General features: G+C 40.8%; 1 protein-coding gene across 1 annotated transcript; it reads right to left on the bottom strand.

The window, feature by feature from the left end:
• Window positions 1-5,572: 5,572 nt before the first annotated feature.
• LOC307142086 (uncharacterized protein) lies at window positions 5,573-12,782 on the bottom strand. Its single transcript, XM_079842613.1, has 2 exons — window positions 12,560-12,782; window positions 5,573-12,162 (listed from the first exon to the last, which is right to left on the bottom strand). Exon 2 carries the CDS (start codon window positions 11,873-11,875, stop codon window positions 5,675-5,677), a length of 6,201 nt encoding a protein of 2,066 aa, XP_079698739.1. The 5' UTR covers window positions 11,876-12,162; window positions 12,560-12,782; the 3' UTR covers window positions 5,573-5,674.
• Window positions 12,783-14,907: the final 2,125 nt, after the last annotated feature.

The following is a 14,907-nucleotide window of genomic DNA, read 5'->3' as shown; positions in this document are numbered from 1 at the left end:
AAGGTCTACAAAAGGTTTTATTTTTATTTATTTTTTACATATTATGGCTGTACAAGAAGTCCATTTTTGACCTACTGAACAAGTTTTTGTCCCAAAGGTCAAAAAGTCACTCATTGACTTTCCTTCTGGTTCCTATTAGTAGCTAAAAGGTCTACAAAAGGTTTGAATTTTTTTTTTTTTTTTTTTTTTACATATTATGGCTGAACAGAAGTCCATATTTGACCTGCTGAACAAATTTTTGTCCCAAAGGTCAAAAATTCACTTTAGGTAAAAAAAGGTCACTCATTGTCTTCCCTTCTGATTCCAAAAAGTAGCTTACAGGTCTACAAAAGGTGTTTTTTTTTTTTTTTTTTTTTTTTTACATATTATGGCTGTACAAGACGTCCATATTTGACCTACTGAACAAATTTTTGTCCCAAGGGTCAAAAAGTCACTCATTGACCTTGCTTCTGGTTCCAATAAGTAGCTAAAAGGTCGACAAAAGGTTTTTTTTTTATTTTTTTATTTTTTTTTTACATATTATGGCTGTACAAGAAGTCCATATTTGACCTACGGAACAAGTTTTTTTCCCAAAGGTCAAAAAGTCACTCATTGACTTTCCTTCTGGTTCCAATTAGTAGCTAAAAGGTCTACAAAAGGTTTTATTTTTTACATATTATGGCTGTACAGAAGTCCATATTTGACCTTCTGAACATATTTTTGGCCCAAAGGTAAAAAAAGGTCACTCATTGTCTTCCCTTCTGATTCCAAAAAGGAGCTTACAGGTTTACAAAAGGTTTTTTTTTTTTTTTTTTTTTTACATATTATGGCTGTACAGAAGTCCATATTTGACCTACTGAACAAATTTTTGGCCCAAAGGTAAAAAAAGGTCACCCATTGCCTTCCCATCTGATTCCAATAAGTAGCTAAAAGGTCTGAAAAAGGTTTTATTTTTATTTTTTATTTTTTTTTACATATTATGGCTGTACAGAAGTCCATATTTGACCTACCGAACATGTTTTTGGACTAAGAGTCCATACACACTAATTCACTATACATACTTATAGACTTCCCTTCTGATTCCAATTACCAGCCAAAAGTCCCACAAAAGTTTTTTTAAAGTTTTTTTTTTTTTTAAACAAGTTTTGTCTGTACAAGAAGTCCATGTTTAACTTACTGAACATATTTTTGGCCCAAGAGTCCTTGAACACAAACTTACTATACATACACACTCTTTGACTTGCTTTCTGAATCCAATTGCTAGCCAAAAGTTCCACAAAAAGGTTTAAACATTTTGTAAGACCGCATGAATTCGCTCCAATGATCGGTAGCGAACCGCGGTGAAGGCCTTACGCGTTCAGTGTCTCAGCTGGAAGAATGGATTTGATTATAATATTCTTTATCTGACTCCATTTCATTTAGTTGTCGCATTTAGAAGAGAATCCCAACCGATTGTTTGGTCATCTATATTTGGTAGTTAATCATACATTTGATCGTTCCGTTTTAACCCTTTGTTACAATTATAACGTTCCACATTGGAGATAGTTAATAATTACAGATTAATTCAGAAAGGATCAAAATGTAACAATTTATTAACAATCAAGTAAATGTAAAATGTCAATTACATCATAGACATAAATCTCTTCTAAAAGGAAACACAAATTCTGGTTATGGTTACACTTAAAATCGTTTCAAATAAATGTAAAACATAAACCATTAATTATGCTCTGTAGGCCTCTGCCTAGAATGTTACCTGTGAGATAGAGAGAGAGAAAGAGAGAGAGAGAGAGAGAGGGAGAGAGAGAGAAAGGGAGAGAGCTAAAGAACAGCTCTCTCCAGAGAAAGCCAGAGAAACCAAAGAGAGCGAGCTACAGATGAAATTCTCTTTTATCCTCTTCCCTGATGTCACCAAATTCAAACCTGACTCTTGTAAAACTGACCAATCAGACCAACCCGTGAGACATTTGAAAATAACCAATCAGACAAAACTTCCCCCATTGAATCAAAGGTGCGAAAACCTGTTGGCCAGCCGGCCAATCATTCTTTTGTCTTTCTAACTCAACCTGGCCCTTCTGATGGCGTTAAGGGGGAAGGGGTTGAGTCAATTTCAATATCTTGATCACGACGATGGCAGTTAACAGCAAAGCAGATGATTTTGTTCCATTTCAAATATCTTTGATTATTTTCCACCTTACAGTTCCCCGTTTGGCACCATTGGCCACAACCATTGAGTCCAAAGGTGGCATTGTCCACAAAGATATGCTTTCTGTTGTGTGTAGATGTTATTCTTCAGACTTCTCGTCCAGACTTGTTGCAAAAGCAGCTGATCAGTTTTCAGCCTTTGTTGTCCTTGTAGCCCTGCATGAGAACTTCATCATTGATATGCAAAACGTCCATTGATTACTTCACACCTCAAGAACAGTCACTCTTTTTGAGGACACAGGAGCGAACTTTTGCTGCAGGTATTCTGTGATTAAGCACAACAAAGAACAAAAGCATACATGGCATTTTTCATTGGTCAGAAGTCTGATGTGGTCATATTAAAATGGTCTCCGGCAATAAGCCCTTAAATCGATATACTTAATAAAGTGGTCAGGGTTTGAGAATAAAAAGAAGATTCCACAAGCTCGTACATTGTTTCTGGGAACATTGAAATAAAATGCATTATAACAAAACAAATCATTGTTGATTTTAAGTCCCCCTTTTCATGAGGAGTATTAGCAAAATATTCAGTGTAACCAAGACTCGGAAATCAAACTCAAAGTTCATGTAACTTTCCACTATTTCGGTGGTAGTGGAATTTGAGCATTTTGGTCTGAATTTCTCGAAGGAAATGTAGCAAAAGTCAGTGCAATTGATACATTAAAAAAAGATGGTACTCATCAATAAACCATAAAAGAAAAACAACAAATCAATCACATTTATGAAAACATATATATATATATAATAACCACTATGTTTGTTCAGGAATCTTCCAATGTAATTAATGTAGATCTAAATATGATTAGTCATACAATAATGGGTATTCCTGGTAACTGTGTGTGTGTGTGTGTGTGTGTGTGTGTGTGTGTGTGTGTGTGTGTGTGTGTGTGTGTGTGTGTGTGTGTGTGTGTGTGTGTGTGTGTGTGTGTGTGTGTGTGTGTGTGTGTGTGTGTGTGTGTGTGTGTGTGTGTGTGTGTGTGTGTGTGTGTGTGTGTGTGTGTGTGTGTGTGTGTGAGTGTAGCTATCTGGATCTGTTAGTGTGAAAAGATGAACAATAGATCTTTAGTGAAGTAACACTTTTAGACTCTATGTCATCTTTGTCGTTTATGATGTGTAGTGCTCAGCCTGAATAGATTTGGTCTATTCCAGGTGATGTTGTCGTGAGTGTAGGGTGTGTTCTGTGTTAATGTTTTGGAGATGGGTGGAATCTAATCAATATCAATCTGTGTTGCATAATTTAATTCCAGTTTTTTCACTGGGAGGTCATGTAGACTATTGTGAGGTGTGATTGACCCCATCAAATATATATAAAGATATTCGCACCCATCTCTCACATCTCCAGTTTTGAGATGCAGGGGGGAGGAGGGCCTTTTGGCCGTCCGTCCTCCAAGGAATTGCAATTGTCATCCTGAGATAGAAACAAATTACAAATTTAAAGAGAAACAAATTTAGAGAGAAACACAGTTAATTGCTGCTGCTGTTTCTGTGTATTAACACTTAAGACTGTTCTGGCAGTCGAGCCTTCACAATCTGAGTGAAGGATGAATTGGTTATGAATTGGTTTTCTATTGTCTGTGCCACATTTAACTATGAATTGGTTTTCTATTATCTGTGCCACATTTAACAGCACAATTCCCCTCCTTTTTGGCACTGGGAATTGAACCAATGAAAAGTATTATAACTTGCTCAAATTAGAAATAGCAAAGGTCAGAGTTATTGAGTCCTGTTGCGATGAAGACATTTTCATGGTTAATGCAATTGTAATTCACACTGTAGCCAGATGGCAATTCTATGTTCCTGTTTATGGTTTACTGCAGCTATATGGGAAATAGCAGAGCTTCCACTATAGGAGACAAACAAATTCAACATTGACACATACAACTTGAAATTGCTGTACAATTCCAGTATTAAAGTTATTCCAATTTACACAAGATACATGGCCTAGAATGCACAGCATTTACGACCTTTATCCTAAGTGTTTCATCACTTACAGTAAAGCAATCATGTGTTTTAAAGAATAAACTTGACTAGTCTATGTGTATCTTGTAACACAAACAACTATTATGTGTAATCAATGCACACAATGTGTTATACAATTACAAATTTGAAAATACAAACAGGATCATTGCAATCTGGATGTTTTATTATTAAACTCCTTGCTAAGAGGCTGCTAGCCCGCTGGCAAGTGAAGTTAATAGCTGAAGGCCTTGCATGAACACTGCAGTTAGCTCACTGAGAGTTTTACCTGCAAATGAGCGCTTTTCTTTGCCTTTAAAAAGTAATTTCCTATTTTTCTGAAAATACGGTGGAGGTCGCCCGTTACCCAGTGACCAGCATTTTCCATCGACATGTCCGATTTTCTGACAGGATCTGCAAAACCTGTTCTTTTTGCCATTGGGTTGTCTGTTGGGTTGTCTGCTACCTTCTCCTGGAGTTTCAGTATATTCATGACTCTCGGATGCTTGCAAATCATCCTGCATCCCCTTAAGAGCTAAAATAGACACACTTTCTTGTGCATTTTCTGAACTAAATGCTTCAGATTCATTAGAGCAAGTCACCTCATCTACTGTCGAGTTATCTGGGAATTTTTGCATCAGTACTTGCTTCTAACTCGACAAAAGCATCAGTCAACCACAGGGGACAAAGGGAACAACTCCAAATCACTTTTCAGCTCTTGTATTTAGTAATTTTGTCAGGTCAGACAGTAATTGTACAGTTTGGCTCAATGATTCGATAAGGTTGATAACCTTAAAAAGAAAACAACACACAAAGAAAAGAATACATAAATACTCAAGATTAAATTTTTAAATGTGAACAAACAATGTAAATAAAGATTTTTTCAAATACAACTGTCTCTCAATTTGCTCATTTATATATTTAAGCTTACTTTCCTTTCTTATCAAACATAATATTACCATTTTTCCCATGAACTATTTAAGTACCAGTGGTATATGTCACTATTTCGGTTCTTCTGAATACACAAAGCTGCATTTCTTTATAAACACACAAAACTATGCATCATGCACTTAAACACAGCATGATATAATAACCAATCTTCTCTATTTTGTCCATTATAATAATCAAATAACACAGATTTAAGCCATAATCAGTCTTCCATATAATTAAAGAGAGATATTATCATACCATCAGTGTCCCTGAGATGACCAATTTCTGATGCGTTTCCCGTCTTGTGTTTTACTCACTGCAGTCTTTTAAACTTTCTGCATACATCCATTTTCATGTTGAAGTTACTTGCATCTTTAATTCGCGCCGTTAACTCACTGTGGCGATCGCGTCTCTTCAGCTTTCTCTGCACTCTAACTCTGCGTGCATGTATCTGCCATGTGAGTTTCACTTTCTTCCGCCTTCACTCGGCATTCTCCGCCCCTCTTCGTCACTTTCCGCTTCTCCGTCACTTTTCCGCTTTTCCGCTTTTTTATCAGCTTCACACCTCCCACTTGACCTACTGGTTCTTGAACCCAAGTAGGTCACACTATTCATTCTCCTCTGACTGTTTGTCTGGCTGTTCTTCTGCAGGAATCAAGACGACTAACCGTCTAACATCTCTATGGAGGATGGTCGCAGGAATTTTGTTGGTCAAACATTTGGTGACTCTTTTCCTTTCGTCTTTGGCTTTTATTTTGTTGGGTTTTATACTTGAAACTGGGTAGTGTGTAAAGACTCTTACGTGCACATCTCTGACAACTCCTTTGTGATCAGGATTGACTTTGACCACTCTGGCCAACTTGAACTGGCTTCTTAGTGCATTCTGGTCAGCTAACCAGACTACATCCCCTACTGCGACATTCCGTCCTTTCGTGTGCCACTTGCTCCTCACGAACAAATTTGGGCCTGCTAACTGACTCCATTTCTTCCAAAATTTGTTAACTTCCCCCTGGATGATTTTTAATCTTCTATAGGGGTAGCCTACGAAATCAAAGTCACCTGGGTCTCCCCTTGGTCCTGACCTTCCTAACAAGAGAGAGTTTGGAGTGACGTACTCTATGCAATCCTCCCTGCTCTGGGTTCTCGCGTCTATAGGCCTCTCGTTCGCCAGATTGGCTGCCATGTAGAGGAAGGTTTGGAACTCGCCCCATGTGAAAATACCATTGCCTCCCAAGTTATGAAGGGCTCGCTTTACAATGTGGACAGCGGCCTCTGCTGCCCCATTCCTATGAGGAGAGCTTGCGGGATGGATTTTCCAGTACCATCTAGTGCCATGTTTAGCAGCCTCTTCCTCTAGCTCTGATTTATGCAAATTATCCAGGAACTTGTAGAGTTCTTTGAGAGCAGGTTTAGCTCCAATGAAATTTGAGCCTGGGTCAGACCACAATTTTCTCGGATGACCCCTCAGGGCTGTAAACCTCTGGTAGGCCAGTAGGAAGCCTTCAGTAGATTGGTCACTCACAACGTCCGTGTGTAAAGCTCTAGAAGCCATGCAGCAGAAAACAATCCCCCAGACTTTGAGCCGGACTCTTTTCTTCACTTCATCCCTTACTTCGTACGGACCAAACAAGTCTAAGGTTGTGAATTCGAAAGGCGTAGCTGGTTCTGTCCGTTCAGGAGGAAGGTCGCCCATGACTTGCTGACATCTTTTTTCTCTCGCTTTCCTACAAATCACGCAGCTGTCTACTACCTTCTTGGCTAGTCTTCGACCTTTAACCACCCATGCTTTCTTCCTCATCCTGAGAAGTGTTCCTGCTACTTCTTCGTGATTTGCATTGTGGGCTTCTTGGGCCAATAGCATTGACACCCATGCAGTGTCAGGTAATATTGGAACTGCAACCTTTTCCTCATTGAAGATTTGAATTCTGCCACCACAAACCAAGAGCCCTGAGTGTTCTCGGTATACTGCCAGTCTGTTAAGTGTAGTGTCAGGAAAAGTCACATCCTTCTGAGTTGCCAGAAATAGCCCTCTTAATGCATCCTCTTGTTCCTTTACAGTAAGCACAGTCTTTCTGGTTTCATTCTTCAATGGTGCTTTCTGTTTTCCATCCTTTGGCTTCTGATTTCGACTTCTTAACCATTTCTGTATGGCACGCCATACCCAGCAGATGACTCTGACTATTTTGGTTAAGCTACTACATTTTTCTACATTCACCAGTTTTTTGACAACCAAGTCACCTTGTGTACTTCTCTGTAAGTTTTTCTCAAGTTTTGATTCTCCTGCATTCTCATGGATGATTGGGTCAGAAATGATGTTGGTTGAATTACTTTGGTCCATAGGGCTTGATACTTTGAGACTTCCTTCTCTTGTTTCTCCCAGGTCCTTCTTTGTTTGAGCTCTCGTCAGAACTGCTGAGAATGTCTTCCTTTGAAGTCTATTAACCCTTTCTCTGGCATCAGCAGCAACCTCAGCAGCAGATTTCTTTGGCCACTCTCCTACAGGATGCCTAAGGAATTGTGGTCCCTTCTGCCATACAGAATCATCATCAAGATCCTTAGGAGTTCCCCCCCTTGTGATGAGGTCTGCGATATTGAAGTCCCCTGGGATCCACCACCAATCACTGACTGGTCCAGCCTTTTGGATTTCCCCGACTCCATTTGCGAAGAACGTCTGGTACCCATAACTATCACGTTGAATGGCCCCCAGCACGGTTTGACTGTCTACCAGGTGGAACCAATGCTCAACTTCCATCCGCCCATGCTTCTCAAAGTACTTCCTGAGACGTACAGCGAAAACTGCACCACAGATCTCAGCTTTTACAGCATCTCCTTTCTGGTCCAATGGTGCTAGTTTGGCCTTAGACTCGACTAGTCTGACATCTATCCCTTGATCTGTGTCCCACCTTAGGTACAATACAGCTCCATAGCTTTTGTCGCTACCATCTGAGAATGTGATCCCCCATGGTTTTCCTTTCCAGCCAACTGGTGTGAGACTTCTGTGAAACTTAACTTGACCAAGCTGCACATACTCCTCAAAAAGTTTGATGGCTTCATTCCTGAGATTTTCAGAAAGGGGTTTGTCCCATGTTTGTCGGGTTAAGTTCCCTTTTCCTGTCTCTTGGAATGCCTTCCTGACAAGAATTGCACCCTTTTGCTTGGCAGGTGTGACAAGACCAACTGGGTCATAAAGCCCGGCAACTTGGCTTAGCAGATGTCTTCTGGTCAAAGGGTTAGGTGTTTTCAGTTTCACTTCGTCCCTAAGAAGGTTTTGTTCCATCCTCATCTTCTTCTTCCTTTTTGAGAAGTTAATGGAAGTCATAATGTAGAGTTTGTCCTCCTCTACCAAGTACCCTGTGCCCAAAGCCTTGCTATCTTCCTCCTTCATCTGGTTCGGGAGTACGATTACCTGACTTTGGTTTTTCACACCAGTCACTTGCCTCCCACTTTGCCCTGACCGAACCCATGGCTTGAGCGCAAATCCGCCTGCTGTCAGGATCTCTTCCAGTCCATTTATTATCTCATTCAGCCTCTTCTGGTCATTGTGGGATGTAAGGATGTCATCCACATAACTATCCTCCTCAAGGACTCTGCGCTCTTCTCCCAAGTGAGCAAACTTTGTTAGTCTTGCTGTCTCACGCATAGCTAACTGTGCAATGCATCCAGCAGGGCGATCTCCAATGTTAACCCTTGTGATAGCGTACTCCCCTATTTCTTCCTCTTGAGTATCTCTCCAAAGGAACCTGTGAAGGTGTACTTCACGCTCCTCCAGCCACACGGAATTATACATCTTCTTAATGTCCCCAAGAGCAGCAAATACTCCCTTTCTGAATCTAAGCAAGACAGCCCTGATAGGGTTGAGTACATCTGGTCCCTTTAACAGAAGATCATTCATGCTCAGTCCCCTGAATTTTTGGCTACTGTTCCAAACAAGCCGCACGGGAGTAGTAGTTGAGTGGGGATTTGGCGCCACCAAGTGGCTGACATACCAAATTGGGCCCTTCCAATTATCAATCACTTCCTTGGTGAGTTTTGTCGCTGCCTTTCTCTCCACCATGTCATGGACTTGAGCAGCATAAATGCCCTGCCACTCAGGCACCCTCTTGAGTTGTTTCTCTGTTCTTAGGAAAACACTTTCCACTCCACTTCTGTTGTATGGAAGGGTAGATGGGTCCTGAATCCATGGATACTTTGTATCCCAGTGTGGAGACTTACTGTGAGAATCCTCTTCAACATAGGTAAGACCTTCTCTTATGATCTCAAGTTCTTTTTCTTCCACAAGGGTCATTTCCTTCCCTCCAGGTTGGCAATTACCACAGCGACACCCACCACACTTTGGCTCGCAGGCTGCTCCAACACTGTCCCATCTCCACCACTCAAGAAACTCCTGATTACTGGTCAGTGAGCTTTTTGTTTCAGCGACATGACTTTTCCCCTTTGGAGCTCCAGCCTTCTCAAGGATTTCCTCATACCTGACTGCAGCTGTCCTCATGGATCGAGCAAAATGCGTCTTAGACTCATATGCTGCCATGTCTACCATCTCCAACAGCTCTTGGTGCGCTCCAGCCACTGTTTTTCCCAACGGGCTGTCCCACAAGACGAGATCCCCCACAATCTTCAATCTTTGTGGCGCAAGTCTTCCCTCTCGATGGCTGATAAGGAGCTCAATCTTCTCTGGTCTTTTCAATTCTTCAAGATCCGCTTCAGGAAAGAATTTCTTAAGTTGCTCTGGTGTTACACTCCTGTGTACTTTGGCGATTTCCTCCAACCCATAGCAGATTAACTGGTGAGCCTTCTCTGTCCCCTTGGAAGTTTTAACTCTAATCCTGAGGAGATATCTTTTTGTGCTCACTCTAATGGCCATCTTGCCAACTCCATGAACCACCAAGGTAATTTTCTCACCTCTCAGCTTGAGTCTATCAGCAGCTTCATGGGTAATATAATTCGTATCTGAGGCCAGGTCTATCAGAGTGCCAATTTTCTGTCCCGCATTCGTGGTGACCTCCATCAGCATCATGATAACAGGAAGCTCTTTCAGTCCACTTTCATTCAACAATCCCATCTGATCGTTCTCAGAGCAGTTTACCATCTTAACTTTGTTGGTGAATGCCTTTTTGCACCTTTCCGCAAGTTCTGGTGAAAGCTCAGCCAAGAATTCCTCCTGCTCATCTGTCAGTCTGCCTCCTTTCTTACTATCTTTGATGACAGCCTTTCCTTCACTCACGTTCTTCAGTTCCCCTTTTGGACAAAGGAAGTAATGGTGGTCTGACAAAAGTCCTTTCTTACAGTCTTTGTTCTTGCAAAGGTAGCTATCGCTGCACTTGTCATCCTCCTCATGACACCCCAAGCACTTCTTACAAGCTCCCAGTTTTTTCATGATAGACTTCTTCTCTGCTAGTTTTAGTTCTTTGAACTTTCTGCAGAAGAAAATCTTGTCTCTATGCTTCTCAGCTCCACACACGATGCATCCGCTTTCTGTAGAAATCTTCTTTGTCGTTCTGGTAAAAGCGTAGCTTCTCTCAGATTTTCTTTCTGCTTTTTCTGGTCTCTCTGAGATTTTGAGCTGTTCCAGTTTCTCAAGAATTTCTTCTTCTTTCTTTAGGAACTTTAATAGTGCATCAAAGTGGTTCTCTGGTGTGATGCCATTTGCAGGATCTGTCATATAGACTAGCCAATCTCTTTTCACAAACTCAGGCAACTTGCTCTCAATGGACTTTATGACAAGTGGATTCTTAATCGCACCTACATTCCCCAGATCCGTGAGGTCTGCCAGGGCTTTTTCCACCATTTGGATTAATTCTATAACCCTTCTTGTCTGATTTCCTCTCACAGCAGGGATCCTCTCTAACTCCTCAACAATTTCCATGGCAATTGTGATTTTATTTCCATACCGGTTTTCCAACACCCTGAATACGTCATCAGCAGTGTTATGAGAAGACAATCTGAGCTCTTTGGCAATCTTCTCATCAACGCTGTCCACGAGCTGGATCTTTTTAACCTCCGCTGACCCGGTGGGCTCCCCCTGTCTCTGGAGATTTTCCCAGTCCCTTTTCCAACGGTAGAAATCCCTCTTACTACCACTAAACTTGGGTAAGCTTGTAGGTTTGATTCTCACTACTGGAATGATCTGAGCTGCATTTGCCGTTACATCCAGTTTTTCAGAAGCTCGAGCGTCCTCAGCAGCCTTTCGAGCCCACACAAATTCAGCTTTTCTCGCTTCAAGCTCGTTGCTAAACTCTTTCAGCTTCCGTACACGACAATCTAGATGCTCTCTTTCAGTTGCTGGAATCCATCTTTCCCAACTTAACAAAGCTCCAGTTGCCTCTTTCACCAGACTCATCAAGAGCTTCAGTTGCACTTCATAGCTTTCATAGCCGACGCCGTCGACAGGTATGGTGACTGTGCGTTCACAGGCTTTCTCTGCTTCAGAAACAGCGGCTGACACCTCATTCTCTCCATACCTTTTCCAGAGGTTGTCTTGTACTAACTCGTTAACTTCCTCAAACCTCGCGTCACAGTCCTCCATGGTTTTTCTAAAGTCAGCTTCCTGCTGTGCTGAAAGTAATACCTCTTCACCATCTTCTTGGTTGGCTTCAATCTCTGCCAGTAACCCAGCCTTATAATCATCATTTGTTTCAAACACATGTCTTGTTTCAAAAGAGAACTTTTTAAATTCTTCCTTGAGCTCTGATTCTAACAGCCTATGCGCTTCTCTACAGATGAAGTTTGCTTGCTTGGTGAAACTGCTTTTTGCAGAAGTTCTCTCCTTTTTCAGTTGATCGACTGTTTTTCCTAATGCTTCCTCAGCCATTTTAGTTTGGATGTTATTCACTTAACTCCTTTGTGTCAGCAGCACTTTATCTGGACTTTACTGAGCCGTTGATCTCTTCATCCACGCTGCTACACTTGGTTATCAACTGTCGAGTTATCTGGGAATTTTTGCATCAGTACTTGCTTCTAACTCGACAAAAGCATCAGTCAACCACAGGGGACAAAGGGAACAACTCCAAATCACTTTTCAGCTCTTGTATTTAGTAATTTTGTCAGGTCAGACAGTAATTGTACAGTTTGGCTCAATGATTCGATAAGGTTGATAACCTTAAAAAGAAAACAACACACAAAGAAAAGAATACATAAATACTCAAGATTAAATTTTTAAATGTGAACAAACAATGTAAATAAAGATTTTTTCAAATACAACTGTCTCTCAATTTGCTCATTTATATATTTAAGCTTACTTTCCTTTCTTATCAAACATAATATTACCATTTTTCCCATGAACTATTTAAGTACCAGTGGTATATGTCACTATTTCGGTTCTTCTGAATACACAAAGCTGCATTTCTTTATAAACACACAAAACTATGCATCATGCACTTAAACACAGCATGATATAATAACCAATCTTCTCTATTTTGTCCATTATAATAATCAAATAACACAGATTTAAGCCATAATCAGTCTTCCATATAATTAAAGAGAGATATTATCATACCATCAGTGTCCCTGAGATGACCAATTTCTGATGCGTTTCCCGTCTTGTGTTTTACTCACTGCAGTCTTTTAAACTTTCTGCATACATCCATTTTCATGTTGAAGTTACTTGCATCTTTAATTCGCGCCGTTAACTCACTGTGGCGATCGCGTCTCTTCAGCTTTCTCTGCACTCTAACTCTGCGTGCATGTATCTGCCATGTGAGTTTCACTTTCTTCCGCCTTCACTCGGCATTCTCCGCCCCTCTTCGTCACTTTCCGCTTCTCCGTCACTTTTCCGCTTTTCCGCTTTTTTATCAGCTTCACATCTACGAAGTGAACATGCTTTTTAATCCCATTGCTGTTAAGCATTATGGGAGTCATGCACTTTTCAGCATTTAGCTTAGATTTCCATCTATTTTCTATTCTTGAGCCCCAGTCTACTATGGATTGGAATGTGTTTTTAACTGGATCGACGCCATTTGACAAAGCCCGTTGGATTGGGATGCCAGCATTATTTTTCACAAGTTGTAATAACGCGTCATGGTCTCGATCTGCATTTTCTAATCCTGAGTGTTCTCTGTAAGTTACCCATAACCGCTCGGCGTATGTCTCAAATGTTTCATCACTCGCCTGTTGGATTTCTAGTATTTTGCTCCAATCTGCGTGTGTCGGTCCCCTCATTTCTAATAATGCCTGTTTTAGTCGTTCATATATGTCTTTGTCTGTTTCGTTGCGGACTCGTTTGATTATGTTGCCAGATTTCATGCCTTCGGTTAGTTTCGGTCTGAGCTCTTCAGGGAGAGTGAGAAGTGCTATTTGCCACACGTCTCTAACTTCTAGCTTATACACCGTAGCCTGTAGCATCAATGTTTCCCAGTAGGGTTGAAACGGCCCTTTTCTTGGCATTACTCCAACGACTTGTTTGTGTCTGGAACATTCTTCGCAGGTTAACGGACGGCTGATCGTTGTGGTTTCGTCGTTCGCATTAGTCATAGTTTTAAGCACGGCGACCTTAACAGATTTCTTAGCTGTGTCGTTAGCTTTTGTGCGAGTCTTTATCAGGCTTCGTTGTTTTGGATGTTCAGGCATTAACACAGGAGCTCGGTTATGAGTTTCTCTCTGTGGCCTGTATCCTAACGCAGCATCATTGTCATCATTATCATTTGGCTTCGCTAGCTCAAAAGTTTCATTCAGTGCTGCTTGTTTTACCGCGGCCACTGGAAATCCTGCATTATCACAACAATCTTCGAGAGCAGATATGTAATTATTGCCGGTTTGAAGTTTTCCTTGTAACTGATCAATTTTTGTTGCCATATTTTCACGCTGCCTAGCCCACTCAAGTTGCTCGTATGAGACTGATTCGACTTTTGATCTTAACTTTTGTAATTCGTCGGATCGCAATCTTTCAATTTCTTTGATATTTGCTATCGTTCGTTCGCTCTCGACCATTGTCTTGAGATCGTTACGACGAAGCAAATAAACAATTGCAGCGGGGATTTTCTTGTATTTTGATTCAGATTTGAGCTGTGCGCCCTTAGCAGAATACCAGGATATAATTTCGTTGTTACTCCATTTCAGGTTCAATCCTTTATCGCTTAATCGAACGAGGAGATCTTGTAATTGTACGCCTAAAATTGCCATAATTTCCTCATCTACACTGCTGCTGTTATTTCCCTGAAAAGTCATGTTTCACGTCTAATTCTTACACAATATCGGATTTCTACGGTTCCGATCTATAGTGGGCATACCGACCCGTTCTAGAAATGTGTCTATATTTGTGAGTTGCAAATAAAACTTTCCCTCAACAATTCTAAAAGGCAAAGAAGGTTTACTTACTCATTCTGGTCGGAGGGTCCGCTTTAATCCATTCACAAGATCAACAGAACAGCTGAGGAAAGAGAAGCTCAAATCTCTTGTTGATTTTAAATCCAATACTTCGCTGAAAACACGTTGCTCGTCTGCTCGCAACATCACGTCGGGGTCACCAACTGTAAGACCGCATGAATTCGCTCCAATGATCGGTAGCGAACCGCGGTGAAGGCCTTACGCGTTCAGTGTCTCAGCTGGAAGAATGGATTTGATTATAATATTCTTTATCTGACTCCATTTCATTTAGTTGTCGCATTTAGAAGAGAATCCCAACCGATTGTTTGGTCATCTATATTTGGTAGTTAATCATACATTTGATCGTTCCGTTTTAACCCTTTGTTACAATTATAACATTCCACATTGGAGATAGTTAATAATTACAGATTAATTCAGAAAGGATCAAAATGTAACAATTTATTAACAATCAAGTAAATGTAAAATGTCAATTACATCATAGACATAAATCTCTTCTAAAAGGAAACACAAATTCTGGTTATG

This window comes from Gobio gobio (genome assembly GCF_949357685.1).
Source record: "Gobio gobio genome assembly, chromosome: 18".
NCBI classification, from domain to species: Eukaryota; Metazoa; Chordata; class Actinopteri; order Cypriniformes; family Gobionidae; genus Gobio; species Gobio gobio.
Note: the sequence above shows the minus strand (reverse complement) of the source record. Positions and strands in the feature narration are given on the sequence as shown.